Below are 10000 nucleotides of genomic sequence, written 5' to 3'. Positions count from 1 at the left end.
CACACACCAATGTGTACATTTAATATACAGTTTTTCATGACTAAATGTAAATAATACACAAACGACACTACTGTGTGTGTGTGTGTTTAATGGAGGAAAAACAAAAGTCAACGTTTTAGACTTTACAAACGTAACAAAAATTACTTTAAACTACAGAGTAACACACACACACACACACACACACACACACACACAGTGGGACATAAACTTTGTGTGAGATTAGCATGAAGCTAAAAACGAAAAACGTAGCTCACCTGAGAGAAAAATAACACAGGCGTAAAATAAGCTGGAAAACCGCAGCTCCATATTCGGAGTTTATTCCTGAATTCGGTCCGGTATGTAAATAAAACCAAATTTTATCAGATAAAACTTTAAAACGGAACTTTTCCTTTTTCCTCTCCGCGTGCTCACAGTGTCCGGGTCTCGCACAGCATCAAGCTCAATGCGCTCGAACGTCGCCTCAGCAGGTGGATTGAGGCTGGAATTTGGAATTCGATGACGTCACATCCGGCAGGGCGCAAACTAATCAGGTCTCTTACGCCCCCTGCAGGAGAAACAGCACAGCGCACCTCTGTCCCAAACGGCCCGCATTTTATAATTAGTTTATTAATGATATATTATATGATGATGGATTATAAGATTAGTAACAATTTACTAATCATATTTTATAATGTGTTTATTACCTATTTAGTGTAGTGTGTCGGGTCTTTATAATTCTGAGCAGTGTGGTATGATTTTCCAACAAACTCCGATGTAAATCTGACCTGGGCAAACCGTTGCCATGACGATCAGGCAAGCATCCCTGCAAACTCCATAGAAACGAAAGTCTGTGCGCTAGGTGCTGGTGCAGGTTCTTCTAAATAAACTGTTTCCATGAATTTTTTTCTTGCTTGTGAAGGCTAATTGCTTAAAAATGTGAAAATTGGACAACAAAGTTGGATTTTTCATAAAACCTGCCTCAGGTGTGATCACTATTTGCAGGACTAAAAGACTGAAAAAAATATAAACCTTTTTGTCTATTTAACACGAGACTAGGCTAGTTTGGTGTCTCTAGCCAATGGGAGGGATCTCACTGTATGAGTTTATCTGCTACAGAGCCATGCAGAGTGGGTTTCTGCTCTGCTCATATCATATTGATGGAACTTGTATACACATTTACACACCTTGTTTTCCTGCTCAGCATCAGAGGTCGTTTCGGTTTCAATCCTGTAGTCCAGGGGTTCCCAAACTTTTCCAGGGCAAGGCCCACCAAATGGCATTAAAATTTGACCGAGGCCCCCCTTTTGCAAGATGTCTTTAAAACACATTAATAATACAGACTTCTGAATACATCTCCCTTTTTTGATTATAATTACATCTTACATCTTTACATTACATTACATTAGGAATTGATTGTGTGTGTGTGTGTGTGTGTGTGTGGTTGTCTGAGAGTGAGAAAGAGAAAATCATGTATTTATTTATTTTTCACACCAAATTGTTGAGGCCCCCCGGGCGCCCCCTGGCGGCCCCCACTTTGAAAACCACTGCTGTAGTCCATTTCGTCCTCACACTGACACAGAATTGAGAGACTGTCAGCCAATAAGACATGCGTGTTTCCTTGTACTTTCCTGTAAACGCTGTCTGATCTTCAGTTACGTAGTGACAAACCGCTCCAAGTGGAGAATTATTCAGGTCTAAAGATATAACTCTCCGGGTCCCTGAGTGCCCAGGCCAGGGTTACGCCCCTGTAAGCCGAGCAAAATTTAAATAAATAAACAAAAACTCTGTTGTTTCACTCTTGGTCTTTTCAGGTGAAGAAGGACACATGGAGACACTAGTCATTGTTAAATTTTGTGGTAAAAGTAATTTTTAAACCAGTCTGTCTGGAAAAAAGTGTGTTGGTGTGTGTTGGGGCAGCGTGAACACGACAGGTGTTTCCCAACATTCTAAAGCCAACGGACAACTTTTAAAAGTTGGTGATTGTGTTGATCGGAGTCTCTCTCTCTCTGTGTGTGTGTGTGTGTGTGTGTGAACTGGGCTTTAAAACACAGAACTGGCAGTTAAACCGAGACAGTGTGCGACTGTGGTACTGCTGAGGGTTTGTGTGTAGAACACCAGCACACACTCTACAGTGGTTCTGTTTTCTAAACAGCAACTCAATAATACCAAATATGTCAAACATTAAAAAACTCCACTCTATTACTGAGTGACCACGCCCACATATTTTTGTATAACAGCACAGCCTGCCTTACTTATTAATAGTAATCCTGATTCAGATGGAGGGGTGTGTGTGTGTGTGAGAGAGAGAGAGAGAGAGAGAGAGAGTGAGAGAGAGAGAGAGAGAGAGACAGTGCAGTGTGGAGAAAAAACATCACCAAACTTCACACTTCAGCACAGTTCATATATGATATTTAGTTTACCTGAGGTTAATTTACCTGAGGTACACACACACACACACACACACACACCTCCAAATGTATTGGAACAACAAGGCCAATTCTTTTGTTTTTTTGCTGTACACTGAAGACATCTGGGTTTGAGTGAAAAATAGGAATAAGACGACAGATCAGAACTTCAGCTTTTATTTCCTGATATTTACATCTGTTCAACAACATTTTGTTTGAACCCAGCCATTTGTTTATGAAAAATACTCAAACATGTGACTGACAGGTGTTTCTTGTTGCACAGGTGTGTCCTGTTAAATTAATTGTTTAAACAACTAAATTAATGTCTACTCTTGGTTTGAGCCCAAGGTTTTACCTGTGAAGACTGCATTTGTTGTTAAAAAGATAAAGCAACATGAAGATCAGAGAGCTGTGTATGGGAGAAAAGCAAGCCATTTTGAATCTGAGAAAAGAGGGGAAGTCTATCAGAGGCATTACATAAGCATTGGGTATAGCTAATACAACAATTTGCAATGTCCTGAATAAGAAAGAAACTGCTGGTGTACTGAACGAGACACCGAATGGGTCAACCAAGGAAAACCACAACAGCTGATGACAGAAACTTTGTCAAGTGGAGTGGGTTTCTGTGGTCATTCCAGTATATACAGCTTATAGACATTGGAAGGAAATGTCGTTTCTCCAGGACACAAAAGTACACAAGACTATATAAAGTGCAAATACACACCAGTCTGAGACGAGTGCAGGACAAGATGACGCGTCCAGATGTAAATGTCAGGAAATGAAAACAGAATTTCTGATCCATCACCTCATTCATCTTTTCATCCCAAACTCAAATGTCTTCAGTGTCCAGCACAAACAACAGAACTGACCCAGACTGTATATTGCTGGCACTACAAAAATCCACAAGTATAATCGCCATGGTTGCTGGGACTACGGTTGCTACTATGGCCTTGGGACTGAAATTACCACATGCAGTTTTGCACTCAGGTCTCCTTTAGTGAACAGTGGACTAGTTCATCAAACAGATTTCAGATTAAAACCATAATGAACTTTCTTTTACTTTCACTCTATCTGTTGTTACCCAAATGAGGATGGCTTCCCGTCCGAATCTGGTTCCTCTCAAGGTTTCTTCCTCATATAATATTAGGGAGGTTTTCCTCACCACCGTCGCCACCGGCTTGCTCAATAGGGATAAAATCACACACTTAAAATCTGTATACTGTGTTTATATATTTCTGTAAAGCTGCTTTGAGACAATGTCCATTGTAAAAAGCGCTATACAAATAAAATTGAATTGAATTGGATAATGTGTTTAAAAAAAGAAATAAAGGGAGAATGATCTGTTAACACTGAGACCCTAACCCTAAGTCTGACACACTCACACTCACTCATTATGCAGTAATTTGGGTCAAGACCTGCTAGTGCTCTACTCTGATTGGCTTCTCATTAGTGTGTAAGTGTGAACTAAACTGATTGTGTTAGTGATGTCACAGGCAGACGTTCACTGGGGTGCAGTAATGCACAGCTCCTGCATGTGTGCTCTCACTCGCTCACACAGACTCTCTCTCACACACACACTCTCTCGCTCTCTCTCTTTCTGTGTCTCTCTCTCTGTGTCTCTCTCTCTGTGTCTCTCTCTCATCATGATGAATCTGTATTTTATTAGCCATCGACCAGAACAGTAAGTGAACATATTTAATAAACATTAATATGGAGTCATGGAAAACTTTACAGACTGCAGCTGCTCCAGGCATTTTCTTTACACACATTCAGTGTACACACACACACACACACACACACACACACACACACACACACAGCTGAATTCTGCAGTGTAAAACCTCTGATATAAAAAAAATATCATAACATTGTAATAATGTAAATAGTCAAATACAAAATAATGTTGAGCAGAGTGTGTGTGTGTGTGTGTGTGTGTGTGTGTGTGAGAGAGTGATGGAGTGTATGTGAGAGTGATGAGTGTGTGTGTATGTGAGAGTGATGAGTGTGTGTGTGTGAGTTTTGATCAGAAACAGAAGGAAACACAGTGTATTTAATAATAAGCTGTAAGTTTCAGGTGATTAATTTATTACTGCAGTGAATCAAGTTAATAAAGCTAATGCTAATGCTAACACTAATCATTAATCAGTGTGGAGTGAGCAGAGAAAGAACACCTGCAGCTCTGACCTCTGACCCAACACACGGCTCACCACACTGAGGGGCTCTACACTGGGGGTCAGGGTGGAGTGCACAGGGATTAGGATTTCAGGTGTTCAGTGGTTTAGGGCTCAGGATTTAGGGCTTAGTGGCTTAGTATTTTGTGGTTAAGGCTTAGTAGTATAGGGCACAGTGGTCTAGGGTGTAGGGTCTAGGGTGTAGGGTTTAGGGTGTAGGGTTTGGGGTGTAGTGGCTTAGGGCGTAGTGGCTTAGGACGTAGTGGCTTAGGGCGTAGTGGCTTAGTCAGATTAAGGCTATGAGCTCTGCTGAGCACGTTTGGATGGCGGTACCAGGTGAGCAGGCAGCTCGGCTGGTAACTCATGACCTTCAAGCTTCACCTTGATCAGGTGATTAGCTAAGGCAAACTCGTCGTCGTCAAGGAAACCATCCCTGTCAACATCGGCAAGTTTCCAGATCTTTCCGAGCACGGTGTTGGGCAGTTTGGACTTGACCATCTCGCGCTTGGCTGTGGCGCCGGACACTTTCCCGTTGACGGGGGACAGGGTGTAGAAGATCTCATCGTAGGTGGGCTTGTCTTTCTGCACAACCCATTCCAGCTCGTCAATGCCCTCAGACACGCCCTCTCCGTAACCACCACCAAAAGGTCCCACTGACACCCCATCGAAGGCCCCGCCCTGCACCACGGTGGTGGGTGTGGCCAACTCCTCCTGCCGCACCAGCGTCATGAGCTTTGCAATGTCGTTCTCCAGCAAATCATCTACACACTCCAGCAGCTTCGGCTTCAGAACCTGGAACTTAGTGAAGTCCTGAGACACCAGCAGCTCCTACACACACGCACGCACACAAACAGGAAAGGAAAGAATGGCATATGTGCACGTGTCTGAAGGATGAGTTACTTTAGTAACACATCATTCCACACTTCACACACACACACACATATATATACACACACATATATACACACACACACACACTTAGTGTACCTGCATTTTAGAGAGCTGTGGGAAATCCCCAGGAGAGATCTGATGCTCCTTCTCGATCCTGCTGTAGATCTCTCCCAGACTAGCGATCAGCTCCTTCTTCTTATTATCCTTACCAAACACGTTTGGCATCTCCTTCTTCAGGGAACTGATGATGTATGCCTGCACCTACACACACACACACACACACACACACACACACAAACACACACACACAAACACACAGCTCTGAGAGACTCTTACTGTGTTCCTGTGTTTCTTCGACTCTGCAACAGTTTCCTCCCTGAGGCAGCCTGATTACTCAACACCCTGCTACCTCCCAACGCTCACCTGGGCTAGTCCAACACCTGTCCCACACCTGTCCCACTCAGCATCACTGCGCAGCTGTACCAGTCACTTAATGGAACACTAAATGTAGTGCTGCTACCCTTCCAATAGAATAGTTTACAGTTTACAGCTCATTTTCTGTGTATTTATTGTCCTGCACTCGTCTCAAACTGGCATTTCATTCCAATGTATTTAAGCTATACAGAGAAATGACAATAAAAACTCACTCAACTTGTTCCCTGTGTATCTGTACTGCATTTTTAAACAATATACTAGATCTTACACTAGGGGGCAGCAAACAGTAGCCTGTGGGTTGTAAGGTGAGCGCTCTCTATGAGATTGCTGTGTTAGTGTAGGGTGTAGGGTACCTTGGCAAGGCGAGCTCTCTTGATGAGGTCGTTGAGTTTGCGTAGCGCGGCGTTGCGTGGTAAACTCTGGATGTCTCTGAACAGGTCGTGTTGTTCGGCCTCAAACAGTCGGCGGTTGTCAGGCACCAGCAGCGGCTGTGCCCAGAACGAGCCGATGTATACACGTAGCACCTCAGGAGTGTTGACTATCTTACCAAGAGACCACATGAGGGCGCCATAGACCCGCATGAGCTGCTGCGTGCTGATCTGATCAGCCTTGTTGAGAACCACACGCATTTTGTCCTCATGGTTTTTCAGAGCACGGATCACCTCAGAGAACTCATCTGAAATGTCCAGCTTGTGGGCATCGAACAGCAGAATGATCCGGTCCACTCGCTCAGCAAACCACTCCAGCACCGCCGCAAAGTCATAACCTACACACACACACACACACACACACACACACACACTCAACATGTAGTGCTCATAGACACATCAGATGAAAACTATAAACTTCATCTTCTCGCTTGTGTGAGTGTGACAAAGTGAGAGAAAGAGATAGAGGGAGAGTCAGACAGTTTATCCTCTTGACCCTATGTTTCCGGTGTGTGTGTGTGTGTGTGTGTACTCCACCCTCTCTTCCTACCATCATAAAGAGTGTGCATGTGTTTCCTTTCACAGGAAAACCAATTTTTCCCTCATCATGTTCAGTGTGTAACCATGTTCAGATTTATATATATATATATATATATATATAAGGACTGGGTGATATCATGTTTGTAAGCATTAAAGAAAAGTATTGTCTAACTGAGTTTAACAGTATTTTGTTTATTTTACTGTTTTACAGACAGTTTATCATCATGTATCATAGAAACGTCCTCAAGTATTATATGATATTTTTGTCATATCGCTCGCCCTTATATGTATATGTATGAATTTGAACATGGGTAAACACACACGTGCACACACACATATACATGTGTGTGTGTGTGTGTGCGTGTGTGTGTCTACTCAGCCTTAGACTTTTTTTTTTTAACACTGGAAGAAATTAGGCTTTGAATCAGGTATGGATCGATCAGGTCTAATTAATGCTTTAAGATCACTGCTCTCAGTGTCGCAATCTTGGCACTGATGCAGCGGTACTACATTACCCAGCATGCACCACACCAGTAAGAAACACACATCATGGCTTCCTTCAGCAGTAGTTAATGAGCCAACAAGCATAAAAATTCAGTCTTCAGCCAACAGGTGCTGAGTTCCTGTGGAGAAGCACAGTCCTCAGTGTGGTAAGAATTTCACTAATCCACCATACAATATATAATTATAATATGTAAAACACTTATTTTACATTAAAATGTGTGTGGAGTAGTACTGTTCCAATACTTTCAGAGGAGCCTGTAAATCTGGGGAGAAGGTGGGAGTTTTAACACGACAAACATGCAGCCAAAATAAGTGAGGAAGTCCTGGCATGGCCGAGCCGATCTCCTGCCCTGAATCCCAGTGAACATTTATGGAGGAGTCCATAAGAGGGATCCCCGTAACCTTGGAGATCTGAAGATCATTTGCCAAGAGGAACGAGCCAAAGTGACCACCACACTGCAAAAAGAACTTCTGTAAATCTAAATCTGGATAAGAGCATCTGCTAAATGCTGTAAAGGTAAATATAGCCCCCTCCCCACTCACTGTTATTAGCACACGTCACATCAGGTGAGCAAACCTCACCCACATACACTACTCTCAGGCTGTGTCCCAAATCCGTGCATACTTCCTATAGCATTATCATAAGGAATGACAGGTCAGAGAGAGCGCGCTCAGTGTAAGAGTCACCCTCAGCGTTAATGTGTCACTACGTCAGCGCAAAGGTCACCTGAGTCAGGTGAGCTCATCTGCATACACTTCATAAATATTCATATTCATATATAGCATTATGCTTCAGAACTACACAAGGACTGTGTGCTGAAAAACCAGTTCCACACTGCTGTAGTGAACACACACACACACACACACACACACACACACACACACACTCTCTACATATCACCACAACTCATGTTCCATTCAGGAGATCGTACTCTCTGTAGACGGCTCTATAGGACACATTAAAGGGCAGTGAGAGGACAATGGTGTTCTGAGGGTGTGTAGAAACTTCTCAAAGGCAATCCCATAATGCACCTCAGCATGAGAGAGAGAGAGACAGACAGAGCGAGTGAGAGAGACAGAGAGAGAGCGTGAAAGAGTTAGAGACAGAGAGAGTGAGAGTGAAGAGAGAGAGCGTGAAAGAGAGAGTAAGAGAGACAGAGAGAGAGAGAGAGAGAGTGTGAAAGAGTTAGAGAGAGTGAGAGTGAGGAGAGAGAGAGCGCATGAGAGAGACCATGAAAGAAAGACGGAGAGAGCGCATGAACGAGAGAAACAGAGTGTGAGAGTGAGGGGGGAGAGAGTGAGAGAGAGCACATGAAAGAGAGAAAGAGAGCACGCGTGAAAGAGAGCGAGAGTGTGAGAGTGAGGAGAGAGAGAGAGTGCATGAGAGAGAGAGAATCGTCTCTGATAAACTGATCATAAATTGCTAATATAATTTTACTAATAAACCAGAGTAATATCAGCACATCAATGTAAAGGTCACACACACACACACACACACACACACACACACACACACACTGGATAACTCACATTAGTAAGCAGTGTGTAACAATTAATAAATATTATAATTAAATTTTTATAGTTGATATTTTTTATATTATATTTGGACGTGTTGTTTAGATCAGTTGTCTGTGCTCCGTAGAGGTCACTGAGGTCATGTGGGTCAGCAGAAGAACAGCAAAATGTTTACACTGCACTATAGAACAGTGTGTGTGTGTGTGTGTGTGTGTGTGTGTGTGTGTGTGTGTATATACAGTAAACACACACCCCTTAAAGAGCGGTAACTGAAAGTTTCATCATACCTGTGTGATATGATGATCTACCTGCATTGATGTTAATCTACACACACACACACACACACACACAAAGACACACAAAGACACACAAAGACACACACAGAGCAGTGAGAAACTGAGCTGCTGCAGTAAGACTGCGTGACCTGTGATGGGACGGACCCTGCGGTGGGGTCAAAGGTCAGGCAGCAGTGTTACAGTCAGCAGCTCCGCGCAGATCATTAACTCACCTGCTAAAGTACAAACCTTTAACACAGCACACACTCACACTTACCCACAACTCACACTCCCTGTGGAACGTGTGCGTTTGTCTTTTCTGTGTTAATTAAAACGTTAAAATGTGTTAAAACAACATACACTCCAGCTCACACACACACACACTGCACCTCACATTAGTGCACTAGGTAGTGCATATGATTTTAGGATTGCAGGAAACAGGTGGTGATACCGGACAGAGTGCACCAGTGTGTTAATGTTATACTCACACCAGATCACAGAGAGAGAGTGTGAGAGTGAGTGAGTGAGCGCGTGTGTGTGTGTGTGTGTGTGTGCGTGCACATGTTAAATGGTACAGGATTTGTAAGGGAAGTAAGAGTCATAACCTTCTGACTACCTTCTATTCTCCTCAGGTTCGTGTTCACAGAAAGAATGTGCGTGCTTGTGTCTGCATGCGAGGTGTTCCTGTGAAAGCAGCTCATATGTTCCAGCTTGGTGTGTGTGTGTGTGTGTGTGTGTGTGTGTGTGGTTATCAGGGCTCTTCCATCTCCCATTACATCAGCACACAATTATTCCCTCTTCACAGTCCAAGCACAGTAGACCATGTCCATCTCTATCTCACACACACACACACACAC

The 10000-nt window shown here is 43.3% G+C and overlaps 2 protein-coding genes across 2 annotated transcripts in view; both read right to left on the bottom strand.

Annotated features, from left to right (window-relative positions):
• The window catches only part of cxadr (CXADR Ig-like cell adhesion molecule), a 22434-nt gene extending 21949 nt beyond the window's left edge, over positions 1-485 (bottom strand). The window contains exon 1 of the mRNA XM_053645589.1: positions 255-485. Coding sequence (XP_053501564.1) covers positions 255-306 — 52 coding nt within the window. The 5' untranslated portion in view covers positions 307-485. The remainder of the gene's footprint in view (positions 1-254) is intronic.
• A 3580-nt stretch (positions 486-4065) lies between these two features.
• Positions 4066-10000, bottom strand: part of ehd1b (EH-domain containing 1b) — a 9981-nt gene continuing 4046 nt past the window's right edge. Inside the window, exons 3-5 of the mRNA XM_053645930.1 lie at positions 6235-6647; positions 5543-5707; positions 4066-5383 (exon numbers count right to left, since the gene is read on the bottom strand). Coding sequence (XP_053501905.1) covers positions 4853-5383; positions 5543-5707; positions 6235-6647 — 1109 coding nt within the window. The 3' untranslated portion in view covers positions 4066-4852. The remainder of the gene's footprint in view (positions 5384-5542; positions 5708-6234; positions 6648-10000) is intronic.

Source organism: Ictalurus furcatus, chromosome 16 (genome assembly GCF_023375685.1).
Source record: "Ictalurus furcatus strain D&B chromosome 16, Billie_1.0, whole genome shotgun sequence".
NCBI classification, from domain to species: domain Eukaryota; kingdom Metazoa; phylum Chordata; class Actinopteri; order Siluriformes; family Ictaluridae; genus Ictalurus; species Ictalurus furcatus.
Note: the sequence above shows the minus strand (reverse complement) of the source record. Positions and strands in the feature narration are given on the sequence as shown.